Source organism: Pelodiscus sinensis, chromosome 20 (genome assembly GCF_049634645.1).
Source record: "Pelodiscus sinensis isolate JC-2024 chromosome 20, ASM4963464v1, whole genome shotgun sequence".
NCBI lineage: Eukaryota > Metazoa > Chordata > Testudines > Trionychidae > Pelodiscus > Pelodiscus sinensis.
Window position 1 is genome coordinate 29581332 of NC_134730.1, and position 16527 is coordinate 29597858.

The following is a 16527-nucleotide window of genomic DNA, read 5'->3' on the forward strand; positions in this document are numbered from 1 at the left end:
CTCCCGCTGGCCAACCGTGCCCCGTTCGGAGGAAGCCCGCCCCCGCCGGAAGCCGGAAGCGGAAGCGCAGCCTGTGACGATCCGAGGCCGAGCGGAGACGGGCCGGGAGTTCCGGGGGCGCCATGGGACGAGGCGGCGGCACCTTCGAGCGGCTGCTGGGTACGGGGGGGAGGGGTGACCTTCGACCCCGGGACCTTCCCCCCCATCCCGGCGTCTGCCCCCGCGAGCGCCGCGGCCTGAGGCGGAGCCCCCCCCGCCCCCCCCGCGGCGACCCGCTCTCCAGCCGGGCGGGCCCCGCCCCTTCGCGCCGCCCCGCCCGGCCTGGCTGGACTGCCCCGGGCCCTCGGCCCTGCCTCTGACGGGCGGGGCGGGGCTGAAGCGCTGCGGCTCGTTAGCGGGTTGCGGAGACCCCGCGGGCAGCCAGCGGCGGGACTGACCCGAGACACGTGGCTAGAAGCAGCCACGAGCGGCCGTGCGGGGTCAGACCAAGGGTCCGTCCAGCCCGGTGTCCTGCCTGCCACAGGGCCAGCGCCGGGTGCCCCAGAGAGGGTGGACCGAAGACAGTGACCAAGCGATTTGTCTCCTGCCATCCCTCTCCAGCCTCTGACAAACAGAGGCCAGCGACACCATTTTATCCCCTTGCCAATAGCCTTTTATGGGCCTAACCTCCATGAAATTATCTAGCTTCTCTTTAAACTCTGTTATAGTCCTAGCCTTCACAGCCTCCTCTGGCAAGGAGTTCCACAGGTTGACTACACGCTGTGTGATGAAGAACTTTCTTTTATTCGTTTTAAACCTGCTCCCCATTAATTTCATTTGGTGTCCTCATGCGTTATGACAGCCGTATCTAGGAACGGCTCCTTCTGCAGCGTCAGAGACCCCGCTGCAGGGTGGAAGGGTCATAACTTGGTCCTAAACATTTAGGCTGTGTCTACCCTGGCGCGATCTTGCGCCAAAGCGGCTGCTCTTGCGCAAAAACTTGCTCCCTGTCTACACTGGCTGTGTGTTCTTGTGCAAGTAGACTGACGTTCTACTGTATGAAATCAGTGCTTCTTGCACAAGAACTCTGATGCTTCCGCTCAGGAATAAGCCCTTTTGTGCAGCTGTTCTTGCGCAAGAGGCCAGTGTAGACAGGCAACATGAATTTCTTGTGCAAGAAAGCGTCTATAATGGTTAAAATGGCCATCGGCGCTTTCTTGCGCAAGAGAGCATCTATAATGGCAAGGATGCTCTTGCGCAAAAGCACATGCCAGTGTAGACGCTCTCTTGCACAACTACTTTAACGCAAGAACTCTTGCGCTAACGAGTTTTTGCACAAGATCATACCAGTGTAGGCGTAGCCATACTGCAGACTGACGTGTAACAGGTGTGGGAACTGAGTCCTTTTCTTTTCAGAGAAGCACATTAATGATGGTTGGAGAGCACTGTAAAAACCTTGCGCAGCCACACTGAGTGTTGTGTAAGGACTGCCTTTGTTTTGCAGTATGGGTTTTGAAATCTGAGCCCCCTTGAAAGTGGACTTGGAAGGAACCAAGCAGTTCTTATTAGACGCACAAAAATACCAGGGACTGTAAAGAAGCTGGGCAGTTAGTGGGTGTCTCTGGCCAAATGACTGCTGGGGAGTCACTTCTCATCTGAGTGAGATCTGCTACATGAGATGGTGGAACTGAGGCAGCCGGTTCCAAAGAGACTAATGAATATTTCAATTCCTTGCAGATAAAGCCACCAGTCAGCTTCTGCTGGAGACAGACTGGGAATCCATCATGCAGATCTGTGACATGATTCGTCAGGGAGACACTCAGTAGGTGCCATCCCGCTTCCTGCCCTGCTCACTGCACGTAGGCTAAGAACGTATGCCCAGCAGCCTGGGTCAGCCCCCTGGTCCACCTGGACTCTTACCCTGTGACGTGGCACAGGAGATGGTACAACCCAGCATCTGGAGATCAAGTTTCTGACCTGGGAAACTGCAGCTCATGTCCCACCTTGGACCCTGAGAATAAATGGGCCTTAAACATCCCTGTTCTTTTGCCCATATCAAACCCTTTGCCTTTTCTCATTATTCGAGTGAGGTCAGTGGGCCGCGATGCTGTAGCTAGACTCCTCAGCCCGAAATGCATGTGCTCTCTGTTTTCCAGAGCTAAATATGCAGTCGGTGCGATCAAGAAGAAAGTCAATGACAAGAACCCCCATGTGGCGCTCTATGCACTAGAGGTAAGCTGAAGCCAACCCAGCAAAGTGCAGTCTCCCCAGGGGGATGCTCACACTATTGCTCAGACTGCTCTCTGGGAATGGTGGCTCTGCAGAGCTGTCCCCGAGGACTGCAGCTGACAGATGTGCGGATTCTGTAGCTCGGAGCCCCTCACGCCCCAGCGTGCGAGCTGTTGACCCTGGTTCCTTTTGCCAGCAGCCAAACTGAATTAACCCTCTTAAAAGGACTTAACATCCGGCCCTGCCATTGCTGTGCCAAGCAGGCGGACGCTTTGATTGCAAGTGGGACATTGTGGAATCGTGAATGGCAGGGGGCGAGGGGCGGGGCACATCCCTGCACTACTGCGTACTCTGGGCATGTTCGAGCCCCACGCTAGCGTGACCCCCCTGTTACCAGAGTCCAGCGCCCCAGTTCAAGGGCTGGCTGGGCACTTGGAAGTCGCAGATGTTTCTCTGCCTGTAGTTGGTACCAGTGCGGTGGGTTAGGTGGTGCCCCCGGTGTGTGTGCAGGTTACAGTACCCTGTGGCTCACCTCTCCAACAGCTGGGCCTGAGCTCTGTAGGGGCCATGTGTGTTCATCTGTCTAGGTCTTTTTCCCTGCAGGTCATGGAGTCTGTGGTCAAGAACTGTGGCCAGACAGTCCACGATGAGGTGGCCAATAAACAGACTATGGAGGAGCTGAAGGAGCTATTCAAGGTAGCTCCTGTTTCCCTCTGGCTGGGGTTGGGGGAGGAAGGGGGAGGCGCTAAAATGGTAAATGCAGCATCTTTCTAGGTCCCTGCTAATGCAGAGGGGCCCTTGGGGGTCTGGAAATGGGGCAGCCGGAAGACATGGGAGAAGCAGGATGCGGAGCCCCCCTGTAAAAATCATGTCAGAAGAGACACGCCTGAAGCTCGTGTCTGAGCAACTGGGGCACAGTGCAGGGTCTGTTACTTGGGATTTCTCAAGGGCAGCTCCAGGGAACAGCCCCTGGGGGGGGGAGGGAGGGAGGGAAACACCCCAGCAGATACGATGCTGTCTGGGGGCCATTCGATGGGAGACCTCTTGGGCATTGTTTGAGTTAGCCATAGCCAGTGGGGGGAGGGGACCTGGCTCTCTCCCACAAGACAAGCTGAGGTGGAAAGTGCCGAATGCGTTTAGTCCGTGTGGGGCGAGAGGCTGCGGGGCGCCTGTGGCAGGCTGGGCAGGCTGGCGCCCAGGTGCTGGGATGAAGGAGCAGCATGTTCAGGGAGACCAGGCGGGAAGACACTTGCGTCTTGTGCTCCAGGGCGCAGGCTGCCCCCGCTGGAAGCCGTTCTCCTGCCCCGTCTCCAGCGCGCACAGCTGAGTTCAGTGGCGGGGTTTTTCTCCTTCCTCTGTAGCAGCTGCCACTGGCTGCTGTCTGAGGCGGGGGACTGGCCGAGTCTCGTGGGCGCTTTGCTGATCTCTCCTCTCAACGCGGAAGAGGGGGCCCTTCTCTTGCCATCCTCTTCCTAGGCGTGTCTCGTGGGCGCTGGTTCAGCTGGGTCTGGCCTGGCGTAAGCCCGGAGCCTGGCTTCTCTTGATTGCCAGCGGGAGCCACCAAGTTCGGCTGGGGGGGGTGGCTTTCAGACAGCCTTGGTGTCCCAGTGTTCAGTGAGGCTTCCATGCTGGGGGAGGGGCTATACACCTGGGATTACCGAGACCCGTGAACGCGGGGGGCTCTGAGTCAGTCCATTTGACCCCGGGGCAGCCACTCTCCAGGTGCTTTCTGCCTGGCCAGGCACTTAGCGTGTGTGCTGGGTGCTAGTGCAAAGCACTTGTCACGTCACAACCCCACCTCCCTAGCGACTGAGGCCGCGCTAGACACAGGGACTGCTCAGGGGGCCACGGGTAGGCATTGAGCCTCCCAAATGCAGGATCAGCTCGAGTCTCTGCTTCTGCTCGGGGGAGGCGGGGGGAAGGGAGGAACAGAGTCTTCCAGCAGCCTGTGCTTTCCCCTCTGCAGAGACAGGTGGAAGTGAACGTTCGCAATAAGATCCTGTACCTGATCCAGGCCTGGGCTCACGCCTTCCGCAACGAGCCCAAGTACAAGGTGGTGCAGGACACCTACCAGATCATGAAGGTGGAAGGTAAGGCCTGTGTGGGGAAAGGTGGCAGCAGAGGGTGGGCCATGGAGAGCAGGTGGCAGTACCAGCCGGCGTGGAAGTGGAGAAGGCGCAGACGGGTTTACGTTCAGTGCCGTGCCGGCTGGCGTGGGAGCGGAGTGGGCCCAGATGGGTTTACGCACCGTGCTCTCTGGCGTGGCAGTGGAGCGGGCACAGACGGGATTATGTTCAGTGCCGTGCTGTCTGGCGTGGAAGTGGAGCGGGCGCAGACGGGTTTATGTTCAGTGCCGTGCTGTCTGGCGTGGAAGTGGAGCGGGCGCAGACGGGTTTATGTTCAGTGCCGTGCTGTCTGGCGTGGAAGTGGAGCGGGCGCAGATGGGTTTATGTTCAGTGCCGGCCGGCGTGGAAGTGGAGCTGGCGCAGACGGGTTTATTTTCAGTGCCGGCCGGCGTGGAAGTGGAGCGGGCGCCGACGGGTTTATGTTCAGTGCCGTGCCGTCTGGCGTGGAAGTGGAGCGGGCGCCGACGGGTTTATGTTCAGTGCTGTCTGGCGTGGAAGTGGAGCGGGCGCCGACGGGTTTATGTTCAGTGCTGTCTGGCGTGGTAGTGGAGCGGGCGCCGACGAGTTCTTGGTCAGTGCTGTGCCGGGCGGCGTGGAAGTGCAGCGGGCGCAGACGGGTTTATGTTCAGTGCCGTGCCGTCTGGCGTGGAAGTGGAGCGGGCGCAGACGGGTTTATGTTCAGTGCCGTCTGGTGTGGAAGTGGAGCGGGCGCAGACGGGTTTACGCGCAGTACTGTGCTGTCTGGCGTGGAAGTGGAGCGGGTGCAGACGGGTTTATGTTCAGTGCCGTGCTGTCTGGCGTGGAAGTGGAGCGGGTGCAGACGGGTTTATGTTCAGTGCCGTGCTGTCTGGCGTGGAAGTGGAGCGGGTGCAGACGGGTTTATGTTCAGTGCCGTGCCGTCTGGCGTGGAAGTGGAGCGGGTGCAGACGGGTTTATGTTCAGTGCCGTGCCGTCTGGCGTGGAAGTGGAGCGGGTGCAGACGGGTTTATGTTCAGTGCCGTGCCGTCTGGTGTGGAAGTGGAGCGGGCGCAGACGGGTTTATGTTCAGTGCCGTGCCGTCTGGCGTGGAAGTGGAGCGGGCGCAGACGGGTTTATGTTCAGTGCCGTGCCGTCTGGCGTGGAAGTGGAGCGGGCGCAGACGGGTTTATGTTCAGTGCCGTGCCGTCTGGCGTGGAAGTGGAGCGGGCGCAGACGGGTTTATGTTCAGTGCCGTCTGGCGTGGAAGTGGAGCGGGCGCAGACGGGTTTATGTTCAGTGCCGTGCCGTCTGGCGTGGAAGTGGAGCGGGCGCAGACGGGTTTATGTTCAGTGCTGTGCTGTCTGGCGTGGAAGTGGAGCGGGCGCAGACGGGTTTATGTTCAGTGCTGTGCTGTCTGGCGTGGAAGTGGAGCGGGCGCAGACGGGTTTATGTTCAGTGCCGTGCTGTCTGGCGTGGAAGTGGAGCGGGCGCAGACGGGTTTATGTTCAGTGCCGTGCTGTCTGGTGTGGAAGTGGAGCGGGTGCAGACGGGTTTATGTTCAGTGCCGTGCCGTCTGGCGTGGAAGTGGAGCGGGCGCAGACGGGTTTATGTTCAGTGCCGTGCCGTCTGGCGTGGAAGTGGAGCGGGCGCAGACGGGTTTATGTTCAGTGCCGTGCCGTCTGGCGTGGAAGTGGAGCGGGTGCAGACGGGTTTATGTTCAGTGCCGTGCCGTCTGGCGTGGAAGTGGAGTGGGCGCAGACGGGTTTACGCGCAGTACTGTGCTGTCTGGCGTGGAAGTGGAGCGGGCGCAGACGGGTTTACGCGCAGTACTGTGCTGTCTGGCGTGGAAGTGGAGCAGGCGCAGACGGGTTTATGTTCAGTTCCGTGCTGTCTGGTGTGGAAGTGGAGCGGGCGCAGACGGGTTTACGCGCAGTACTGTGCTGTCTGGCGTGGAAGTGGAGCGGGCGCAGACGGGTTTATGTTCAGTGCCGTGCCGTCTGGCGTGGAAGTGGAGCGGGTGCAGACGGGTTTATGTTCAGTGCCGTGCTGTCTGGCGTGGAAGTGGAGCGGGCGCAGACGGGTTTATGTTCAGTGCCGTGCTGTCTGGTGTGGAAGTGGAGCGGGCGCAGACGGGTTTACGCGCAGTACTGTGCTGTCTGGCGTGGAAGTGGAGCGGGTGCAGACGGGTTTATGTTCAGTGCCGTGCTGTCTGGCGTGGAAGTGGAGCGGGCGCAGACGGGTTTACGCGCAGTACTGTGCTGTCTGGCGTGGAAGTGGAGCGGGCGCAGACGGGTTTATGTTCAGTGCTGTGCTGTCTGGCGTGGAAGTGGAGCGGGTGCAGACGGGTTTATGTTCAGTGCTGTGCTGTCTGGCGTGGAAGTGGAGCGGGCGCAGACGGGTTTACGCGCAGTACTGTGCTGTCTGGCGTGGAAGTGGAGCGGGCGCAGACGGGTTTATGTTCAGTGCTGTGCTGTCTGGCGTGGAAGTGGAGCGGGCGCAGACGGGTTTACGCGCAGTACTGTGCTGTCTGGCGTGGAAGTGGAGCGGGCGCAGACGGGTTTATGTTCAGTGCCGTGCTGTCTGGCGTGGAAGTGGAGCGGGCACAGACGGGTTTACGCGCAGTACTGTGCTGTCTGGCGTGGAAGTGGAGCGGGCGCAGACGGGTTTACGCGCAGTACTGTGCTGTCTGGCGTGGAAGTGGAGCGGGCGCAGACGGGTTTATGTTCAGTGCCGTGCTGTCTGGCGTGGAAGTGGAGCGGGCACAGACGGGTTTACGCGCAGTGCTGTCCGGCGTGGGAGCCGAGGGGGCACAGACGGGTTTACGCGCAGTGCTGTCCGGCGTGGGAGCCGAGGGGGCACAGACGGGTTTACGCGCAGTGCTGTCCGGCATGGGAGCCGAGGGGGCACAGACGGGTTTACGCGCAGTGCTGTCCGGCGTGGGAGCCGAGGGGGCACAGACGGGTTTACGCGCAGTACTGTGCTGTCTGGCGTGGAAGTGGAGCGGGTGCAGACGGGTTTATGTTCAGTGCCGTGCTGTCTGGCGTGGAAGTGGAGCGGGCGCAGACGGGTTTACGCGCAGTACTGTGCTGTCTGGCGTGGAAGTGGAGCGGGCGCAGACGGGTTTATGTTCAGTGCTGTGCTGTCTGGCGTGGAAGTGGAGCGGGTGCAGACGGGTTTATGTTCAGTGCTGTGCTGTCTGGCGTGGAAGTGGAGCGGGCGCAGACGGGTTTACGCGCAGTACTGTGCTGTCTGGCGTGGAAGTGGAGCGGGCGCAGACGGGTTTATGTTCAGTGCTGTGCTGTCTGGCGTGGAAGTGGAGCGGGCGCAGACGGGTTTACGCGCAGTACTGTGCTGTCTGGCGTGGAAGTGGAGCGGGCGCAGACGGGTTTATGTTCAGTGCCGTGCTGTCTGGCGTGGAAGTGGAGCGGGCACAGACGGGTTTACGCGCAGTACTGTGCTGTCTGGCGTGGAAGTGGAGCGGGCGCAGACGGGTTTACGCGCAGTACTGTGCTGTCTGGCGTGGAAGTGGAGCGGGCGCAGACGGGTTTATGTTCAGTGCCGTGCTGTCTGGCGTGGAAGTGGAGCGGGCACAGACGGGTTTACGCGCAGTGCTGTCCGGCGTGGGAGCCGAGGGGGCACAGACGGGTTTACGCGCAGTGCTGTCCGGCGTGGGAGCCGAGGGGGCACAGACGGGTTTACGCGCAGTGCTGTCCGGCGTGGGAGCCGAGGGGGCACAGACGGGTTTACACCCATATTTATACCTGCTGGGTGCTGGAGCTGTTGTGGGAATGGCTTGTTCCGGGATGGGCGGCTGAGGCTTGGGTGTGCCTGGGTTTCCCTGAAGCGCTGGGTGCACAGGAGGGCAGCGCCTGTTGTTTGGGCACTTGTGCTCCTTGCTATGCCGGGGTGAGGGGCTGCCAAGCCGCGTGAGACCCAGCCGGGCAGGACGCTGGCTTATCTCACTTGGAGTTCAGGCTCCTGACGCATTTTACCGGAGGGCCCTGCGTGGGCCCACGTTGCCTGGCTGGGCCAAGTGGTCAGTCGGCGTGAGCCCGACCTGGGCGCAGTGGGCTGCCCTGGACTCCCGTCGCCAGGAAAGGGACGTGTGCCCTCCCAGCCCTGGGAGGTCGGTGACGTGATGATGTGGAACGGCTGAGCAGGAGCCCAGCTCTGAGCACTAGGCACCGCTGCCCCCAGTGCGCTGGGCCCACGCTTCACTCGCACGTGTTCTGTGCTTCCTGCAGGTCACGTGTTCCCGGAATTCAAGGAGAGCGACGCCATGTTTGCTGCCGAAAGGGTGAGCTGCCCGGTGGGGAGGGGCTCTGGTGTTATCCAGCCACCTGCCACTGCTGTCTCTGGCCACCCTTCAGTGGGAGGCCAAACCTCAGTCCCAGCTGGCAAAGCGCCCACAGCCTGGGCTCCAGGCATTCCCGCAGGTTCAGCCAGCCCTGGTGGGACGCGGCTCTGGAGCGGAAGGGCAGAATCCCTTCTCCTCACGGGCCTGCTAGTGCGTAGGGCCCAGGGATCTGCAGGAGGGCAGCCTCTCCAGCCGGTTCTTGTCTTGGCACCCCGCTAGGGTGCTGCCTGGGCACAGGGGTTCCCGCCAGGCAGACTGGCAGCGGTGTGGTGGCATGGGCGCCCCTCCTGGGAGCGGCCGAGAGGCCCCGCGGAGCCAGCCCACGGCTGGGCCCGTCCTAACGCAGGCCTCTGCTCCGCCGCAGGCGCCTGACTGGGTGGATGCCGAGGAGTGTCACCGCTGTCGAGTGCAGTTCGGGGTTGTGACCCGCAAGGTGGGTGCTGCTCTCTGCTTCCTGTCCCTGTGGGGCCCCGCCGGCGACGAGCTGCAGGAGCCTGGGCTGGGTGGGGGAAGGGCTCTGCCAGCACCTTACGCGATGGGCGGGGGCACCGCCCTGGCCTGGGGACGGTGCCCAGGTGCCAGCTGCCAAGGCTGAGCCTGTCCCCTCGGTTTGCAGCATCACTGCCGGGCCTGTGGGCAGATCTTCTGCGGCAAGTGCTCCTCCAAGTGCTCCACCATCCCCAAGTTCGGCATCGAGAAGGAGGTGCGGGTGTGCGAGCCCTGCTACGAGCTGCTCAACAAGTCAGTACCTGGCCGCAGGGTGCCCTGTGGAGACGGGCAGGTTCCAGGGCTAAGGGGCAGGGCTGGGGGCGCGCACCAGACGCCGAGCCGCCGGCTGGCTGGGGGGCGGGGTTGGGGGGCGCGCACCAGACGCCAAGCCGCAGGCTGGCTGGGGGGCGGGGTTGGGGGGTGCACCAGACGCCGAGCCGCCGGCTGGCTGGGGGGCGGGGCTCGGGGCGCGCACCAGATGCCGAGCCGCCGGCTGGCTGGGGGGCGGGGTTGGGGGCGCGCACCAGATGCCGAGCCGCAGGCTGGCTGGGGGGCGGGGCTCGGGGCGCGCACCAGACGCCGAGCTGCAGGCTGGCTGGGGGGCGGGGCTGGGGGCACGCACCAGACGCCGAGCCGCCGGCTGGCTGGGGGGTGGGGCTGGAGGGCAGGGCTGGGGGCGCGCACCAGACGCCGAGCCGCCAGCTGGCTGGGGGGCGGGGCTGCCTGGGGGGCGCGGCAGGGCTGCTGCCTGGGCCCCACTCTCTGCTTTCGCCTCTGCTTCAGGAAAGCGGAGGGCAAAGTGGCTGCCCCCACCGAGCTGCCCCCCGAGTACCTGACCAGCCCCCTGTCTCAGCAGTCCCAGGTAAGCGGCTGGCTGCAGCTTGGTTGCTCCCGCCGGGCCGTTCCCTTCCCTGCTCACTGTGCCACTGAGCCCCTCTGTCTGCAGCTGCCCCCCAAGCGGGACGAGACGGCCCTGCAGGAGGAGGAGGAGCTCCAGCTGGCCATCGCCCTCTCGCAGTCGGAGGCGGAGGAGAAGGAGAGGATGGTTCGTAGCCCGTGGGAGGGAGGGCGCTGCCCGGGGCCTTTCCCAGCCTCCGGCAGGCTCCCCGGAGGCCTGGCAGCAGCCGGTCCCCAGCCTGGGGCCGAACACGGCCCTCCCCTGGTGGGGGCGCTGCAGGCCGAGCAGTCTCACCTGTAGGGCAAGCTCCAGGGCCTGGCACAGCAGGGAACAGAGACGGGCAGGGGCTAGCAGGGGCCTGGCACCGGCTGCAGGGATCAGGCCCACCCCTGCAGTCGCCGGAGCAGAGGGAAGCGGCGCGACCAGCCCTGCCTGCTCCGTGGGCTCCCAGTGTGGCTGGGGGGGGGGCAGGCTGGGGGGTGCCAGGACAGTACTCAGGGCAGCTCTGATTCCTCCCTGTGCAGAGACAGAAGACGAGCTACTCTGGGTACCCGAAGGCCGAGCCTGCGCCCGTCACCTCGTCCGCACCCCCGGCCAGCAGCCTCTACTCCTCGCCCGTGGTGAGCGCCTGGCTGCCCCGGCGGAGGGGTTGGGGGGGGGACACGCTGACTACCTGCTGCGGCCTGGCGCTGGGTGCGGGGCGTGAGCTGGTCGGGCAGGGGCTCTGGCATAGGGGGAGGAGTGTAGGTGTCTCGGCCTGACGTCTCCCCCCATCTCCCCCCAGAACTCCTCTGCACCGCTGGCCGAGGACATCGATCCTGAGGTAAGGCCCCTGTGCCCGGGGGGGCTGGCTCCAGGCAGGCTCTGGTGCTTACCCCTGCCCCTCCCCCCTGCTTTCCTGGCAGCTGGCTCGGTACCTGAACCGCAACTACTGGGAGAAGAAGCAGGAGGAGGTTCGCAAGAGCCCCACCCCCTCCGCCCCACTGTCCCTCTCCGAGCCAGCGGCCCAGCCAGGGGACGGGCATCCCCCCCCGCTCGGCGTGGTGGAGGTAAGGGGGGGGCCCTCTACTGTCCAGTGTGGGCTCTTGATCCCTGCGTCCGGGGGGGCTCGGGCTGACGGGGCAGCGCGGCCCCCTCATTCTGGGGGGTCGGGGGCTGACGGCGTGGCCTGTTGCTTCGGGGGTGGGGGTGTTCCAGCTGACGACGTGGCCTATCACTGGAGAGGGGGGCGGCCTGTCGCTCCGGGGGAGGCGGGTTGGCTGATAGCGTGGCCTATTGCTCTGGGAGGCAGTTCTGGCCTGTCACTCGGGGCAGGAGGGTGTGGGGCTGACGGCGCGGCCTGTCGCTCGGGGGGGGCGGGAGGGTGGCGGGCTGATGGCGCGGCCTGTCGCTCGGGGACAGGCTGACTGCGTGGGGGGGGCTGACGGCGCGGCCTGTCGCTCGGGGGCAAGCTGACTGCGCGGGGGGGGCTGACGGCGTGGCCTGTCGCTCGGGGGCAGGCTGACTGCGTGGGGGGGGCTGACGGCGTGGGGCTGACGGCGCGGCCTGTCGCTTGGGGGCAGGCTGACTGCGTGGGGGGGGGCTGACGGCGCGGCCTGTCGCTCGGGGGCAAGCTGACTGCGCGGGGGGGGCTGACGGCGTGGGGCTGACGGCGCGGCCTGTCGCTCGGGGGCAGGCTGACTGCGTGGGGGGGGCTGACGGCGCGGCCTGTCGCTCGGGGGCAAGCTGACTGCGCGGGGGGGGCTGACGGCGTGGGGCTGACGGCGCGGCCTGTCGCTTGGGGGCAGGCTGACTGCGTGGGGGGGGCTGACGGCGCGGCCTGTCGCTCGGGGGCAAGCTGACTGCGTGGGGGGGGGCTGACGGCGCGGCCTGTCGCTCGGGGGCAAGCTGACTGCGCGGGGGGGGCTGACGGCGTGGGGCTGACGGCGCGGCCTGTCGCTTGGGGGCAGGCTGACTGCGTGGGGGGGGCTGACGGCGCGGCCTGTCGCTCGGGGGCAAGCTGACTGCGCGGGGGGGGCTGACGGCGTGGGGCTGACGGCGCGGCCTGTCGCTCGGGGGCAGGCTGACTGCGTGGGGGGGGCTGACGGCGCGGCCTGTCGCTCGGGGGCAAGCTGACTGCGCGGGGGGGGCTGACGGCGCGGCCTGTCGCTCGGGGGCAAGCTGACTGCGCGGGGGGGGCTGACGGCGTGGGGCTGACGGCGCGGCCTGTCGCTCGGGGGCAGGCTGACTGCGTGGGGGGGGCTGACGGCGCGGCCTGTCGCTCGGGGGCAAGCTGACTGCGCGGGGGGGGCTGACGGCGTGGGGCTGACGGCGCGGCCTGTCGCTTGGGGGCAGGCTGACTGCGTGGGGGGGGGCTGACGGCGCGGCCTGTCGCTCGGGGGCAAGCTGACTGCGCGGGGGGGGCTGACGGCGTGGGGCTGACGGCGCGGCCTGTCGCTCGAGGGCGGGCTGACGGCGCGGCCTGTCGCTCGAGGGCGGGCTGACGGCGCGGCCTGTCGCTCGGGGGCAGGCTGACTCCGTGGGGGGGGGCTGACGGCGCGGCCTGTCGCTCGGGGGCAAGCTGACTGCGCGGGGGGGGCTGACGGCGTGGGGCTGACGGCGCGGCCTGTCGCTCGAGGGCGGGCTGACGGCGCGGCCTGTCGCTCGGGGGCGGGCTGACTGTGCGGGGGGGGCTGACGGCATGGGGCTGACGGCACGGCCTGTCGCTCGCGGGGGGGCTGACGGCGTGGGGGGGGGGCTGACGGCGGGGCTGACGGCGCGGCCTGTCGCGCGGGGGGGGCTGACGGCGCGGCCTGTCGCGCGGGGGGGGCTGACGGCGCGGCCTGTCGCGCGGGGGGGGCTGACGGCGCGGCCTGTCGCGCGGGGGGGGCTGACGGCGCGGCCTGACGGCGCAGGGGGGGCTGACGGTGCGGCCTGTCGCTCGGGGGCGGGCTGGCGGCGCGGGGGGGGGGCTGACGGCGGGGCTGGCGGCGCGGGGTGGGCTGGCGGCGCGGCTGATGGCGCGGGGGGGGCTGGCGGCGCGGCCTGTCGCGCGGGGGGGGGCTGGCGGCGGGGCTGACGGCGCGGCCTGACGGCGCGGGGGGGGGGCTGGCGGCGGGGCTGACGGCGCGGGGGGGGGGCTGGCGGCGGGGCTGACGGCGCGGCCTGACGGCGCGGGGGGGGCTGACGGCGCGGGGGGGGCTGGCGGCGCGGCCCGTCGCTCGGGGGGGGCTGACGGGGCTGACGGCGCGGCCTGACGGCGCGGGGGGGGCTGACGGCGCGGGGGGGGCTGGCGGGGCTGACGGCGCGGCCCGTCTCCAGCAGTACCAGAACGGGGAGGCGGAGGAGAGCCACGAGCAGTTCCTCAGGGCTCTGCAAAACGCCGTCAGCACCTTTGTCAACCGGATGAAGAGCAACCACATGCGCGGCCGCAGCATCACCAACGACTCGGCCGTGCTCTCCCTCTTCCAGTCCATCAACAACCTGCATCCCCGGCTGCTGGACCTGCTCAACCAGCTGGACGAGCGCAGGCGTAGGTGGCCCCCGCCCAGGCTACGCTGGGGGGCAGCTCGGCGGGACCGAGGGGCGGGCACAGAGGAGCAGCCTGGGGGCGCAGCTCGCTGGTGCAGGGGGAGAGTTCTCTGGGGGGGTGGGCACAGAGGAGCGGCTCCCGGTTGGGGGCAGCCCGCTGGGGCGGGGGCCTCTCTGGGGGGGGGCACAGAGGAGCGGCTCCCGGTTGGGGGCAGCCCACTGGGGCGGGGGCCTCTCTGGGGGGGGGCACAGAGGAGCGGCTCCCGGTTGGGGGCAGCCCGCTGGGGTCGGGGGCCTCTCTGGGGGGGGGCACAGAGGAGCGGCTCCCGGTTGGGGGCAGCCCACTGGGGCGGGGGTCTCTCTGGGGGGGGGCACAGAGGAGCGGCTCCCGGTTGGGGGCAGCCCACTGGGGCGGGGGTCTCTCTGGGGGGGCGGGCTCCTGGCTGGGGCCCCGCTCTGCCAGGTGAGCTTAGCCTGGAGCCGCCTGCGGGCTGCCTGCAACGGGCCCCTTGCCCTGCAGCAGCCCCACGCGGTGCCCTCCCCCAGTGCACTACGAGGGCCTGCAGGACAAGCTGGCACAGATCCGGGACGCCCGCGGGGCCCTGAGCGCCCTGCGGGAGGAGCACCGGGAGAAGCTGCGCCGGGCGGCCGAGGAGGCGGAGCGCCAGCGCCAGATCCAGCTGGCCCAGAAGCTGGAGATCATGAGGCAGAAGAAGCAGGTGAGGCAGGGCACCCTCCAGGGCCTGGGGCCGGTGGGCTTGGGGGGCCGCGGCAGGGCCAGCCCGTGACCCTGCGGGTGCCCGGCAGGAGTACCTGGAGATGCAGCGGCAGTTGGCCATCCAGCGGCTGCAGGAGCAGGAGAAGGAGCGGCAGATGCGCCTGGAGCAGCAGAAGCAGACGATCCAGATGAGAGCCCAGATGCCAGCTTTCTCCCTGCCCTATGCCCAGGTAGTGCAGCTGTGCCCAGAGCCCTGCCCTGCGCGCTCTCCCCAGGGCCCCCCTCACCCTCTCCTCTCCGCAGCTCCAGGCCATGCCAGCAGCCGGAGGAGTGATCTACCCGCCGGCCGGGCCCACCAGCTTCCCGGGCACCTTCAGCCCGGCGGGCTCCGTGGAGGGCTCTCCCATGCACGGCGTGTACATGAACCAGCCCGCGCCAGGCAGCGCCGGCCCCTACGCACCCATGCCCGTCGCCGGGGCAGGTAAGAGCCGGGGCCAGGCAGCGCCGGCCCCTACGCACCCATGCCCGTTGCCGGGGCAGGTAAGAGCCGGGGCCAGGCAGCGCCGGCCCCTACACACCCATGCCCGTCGCCGGGGCAGGTAAGAGCCGGGGCCAGGCAGCACCGGCCCCTACACACCCATGCCCGTCGCCGGGGCAGGTAAGAGCCGGGGCCAGGCAGCACCGGCCCCTACACACCCATGCCCGTTGCCGGGGCAGGTAAGAGCCGGGGCCAGGCAGCACCGGCCCCTACACACCCATGCCCGTCACCGGGGCAGGTAAGAGCCGGGGCCAGGCTGTGCTGGCGGGGCTGGCTGCTGCACCAGGCACCTCACTGTCCCTCTCTGCTGCAGACCCTGGCATGGTGGGTGCCTACATGTACCCGGCAGGAGGCGGGCAGGCAGCGCCCCAAGGACAGGCGGCTCCCACCACTACCCCAGCCTACTCCTCCTACCAGCCCACCCCGACCCAGGGCTACCAGGCAAGTCCCCCACGCCCTGCTGGGGCCGCCCCAGTGAACCCTGCGAGACGGGGCGCCAGTGGGGAGACCCCCCCCCTTACCTGTGCTCTTCCCGCAGGGCACCCCCTCACAGGCCCCCCAGCCCGGCACCATGGGCTACATGGGCTACCAGCCCTACAACATGCAGGTGAGTGTCCCCTGGCTGCTGGGGGGCTGCTCGCCGGCCAGGGGGTGGGAGGCGGTGGGGGGAGGGCCATGGGGCTGGCTCCTCCATATCCCCTGGACCCTTGGCCCTTCACGGCTGCAGTTCTGAGCCCAGAGCCCTGGCGGCCAGTCTGATCGCTCTCCCCTATGGTCCCCAGGGCCTGCTGTCGACCCTCCCTGGGCAGGAGCCAGCCCTGAGCAGCCTGCCCCCGCAGCAGCCCTACCTCTCGGGACAGCAGCCCATGTACCAGCAGGTGAGCGCAGGGCCCTGAGGGCCCCCATCGCCGGGAGCCTGGCTCTGGCCCTGCCTCCAGCACACGGGGCGCTGAGCCCTCCACCCCCAACTGTGCACTCAGGGCCAGGCCAGGCAGGACCACACGAGGCCCGTCTCCTGACGCGGGGTTTCTGTTCCAGATGCCGCCCCCAGCAGGGCCCCCCCAGCAGCAGCCGCCGCAGCAGGTCCCAGCGCCGCAGAGCCAGGGCAGCAGCGAGGCCCAGCTCATCTCCTTCGACTGAGCGCAGCCGGGGAGCCCCACATAACACTACTGCCCGCAGGAATCACTCCCCTTGTCGCCCCTACCCTCCGGACCGCCCGCCCGCAGGGAGGGACCTTGGCATGCGCCCTCCTGGCCTGCCATGGGCGCCCTCGGCTCCTGGGCTTCCCCAAGCCCCTCCCCCGGGGAGCCAGAGCACTAATGAGGCAGGCCAGGCTGCCCTACCCTGCTCGGCAGCAGGCAAGAGACGCACCAGCTGCCGCCGCTCTGCCCACAGGGGGGTAGACCTGCCCCTCTGCACAGCCCAGCCTCTGCCCTCTCTGCACAGGGCCGGCCTCTCCTCTGCTCTAGTAGGAGCCTGGTCCCTTACGCCCCCAGCTGGCACCCCCATCCTCTGCCCCTCCAGAGCAGCCTGGCCTGTGCGTACCCCTGAGAGCCCAGCCCCCCCCCTTTGGGGAGCCGGGACCTGCGCTGCTTTTGGACACTCATCTCATCCCGCGTGGTGGAGTAGGCAGAACGGAACCGGTGACAATAAAACGTATTTAACGAGCTGGCGCTCTGGCCTGGTGTGGGCTCGGCCCCGGGCGGGCTACTTGCAAGCACAGGG

At 67.1% G+C, this 16527-nt stretch overlaps 1 protein-coding gene across 4 annotated transcripts; it reads left to right on the forward strand.

The window, feature by feature from the left end:
- The first annotated feature begins 9 nt into the window (after window positions 1-9).
- On the forward strand, window positions 10-16469 carry HGS (hepatocyte growth factor-regulated tyrosine kinase substrate). Of its 4 annotated transcripts, none has more exons than XM_075904177.1 (21): window positions 10-159; window positions 1717-1801; window positions 2136-2211; window positions 2812-2904; window positions 4175-4298; window positions 8537-8589; window positions 9014-9082; window positions 9266-9390; window positions 9922-10000; window positions 10085-10183; window positions 10561-10656; window positions 10821-10859; window positions 10942-11085; window positions 13337-13547; window positions 14093-14265; window positions 14354-14494; window positions 14568-14745; window positions 15116-15243; window positions 15341-15409; window positions 15585-15680; window positions 15841-16469. In XM_075904177.1, exons 1-21 carry the CDS (start codon window positions 123-125, stop codon window positions 15940-15942), a joined length of 2217 nt encoding a protein of 738 aa, XP_075760292.1. In that variant the 5' UTR covers window positions 10-122; the 3' UTR covers window positions 15943-16469. The 4 variants fall into 4 exon arrangements, with proteins under 4 accessions (XP_075760292.1, XP_075760293.1, XP_075760291.1 ...); XM_075904178.1 differs by having other exon boundaries at window positions 13340-13547; XM_075904176.1 differs by having other exon boundaries at window positions 9922-10183.
- The last annotated feature ends 58 nt before the right edge of the window (window positions 16470-16527 follow it).

Bases quoted from the DNA above. Each gene is read 5' to 3' on its own strand.
- HGS (XM_075904176.1), top strand. From the start codon at position 123: ATGGGACGAGGCGGCGGCACCTTCGAGCGGCTGCTGG. The intron at 10,184-10,560 runs GTTCGTAGCCCG...CTCCCTGTGCAG, and splicing joins CGGAGGAGAAGGAGAGGATG to AGACAGAAGACGAGCTACTC. The intron at 10,860-10,941 runs GTAAGGCCCCTG...CTTTCCTGGCAG, and splicing joins CCGAGGACATCGATCCTGAG to CTGGCTCGGTACCTGAACCG.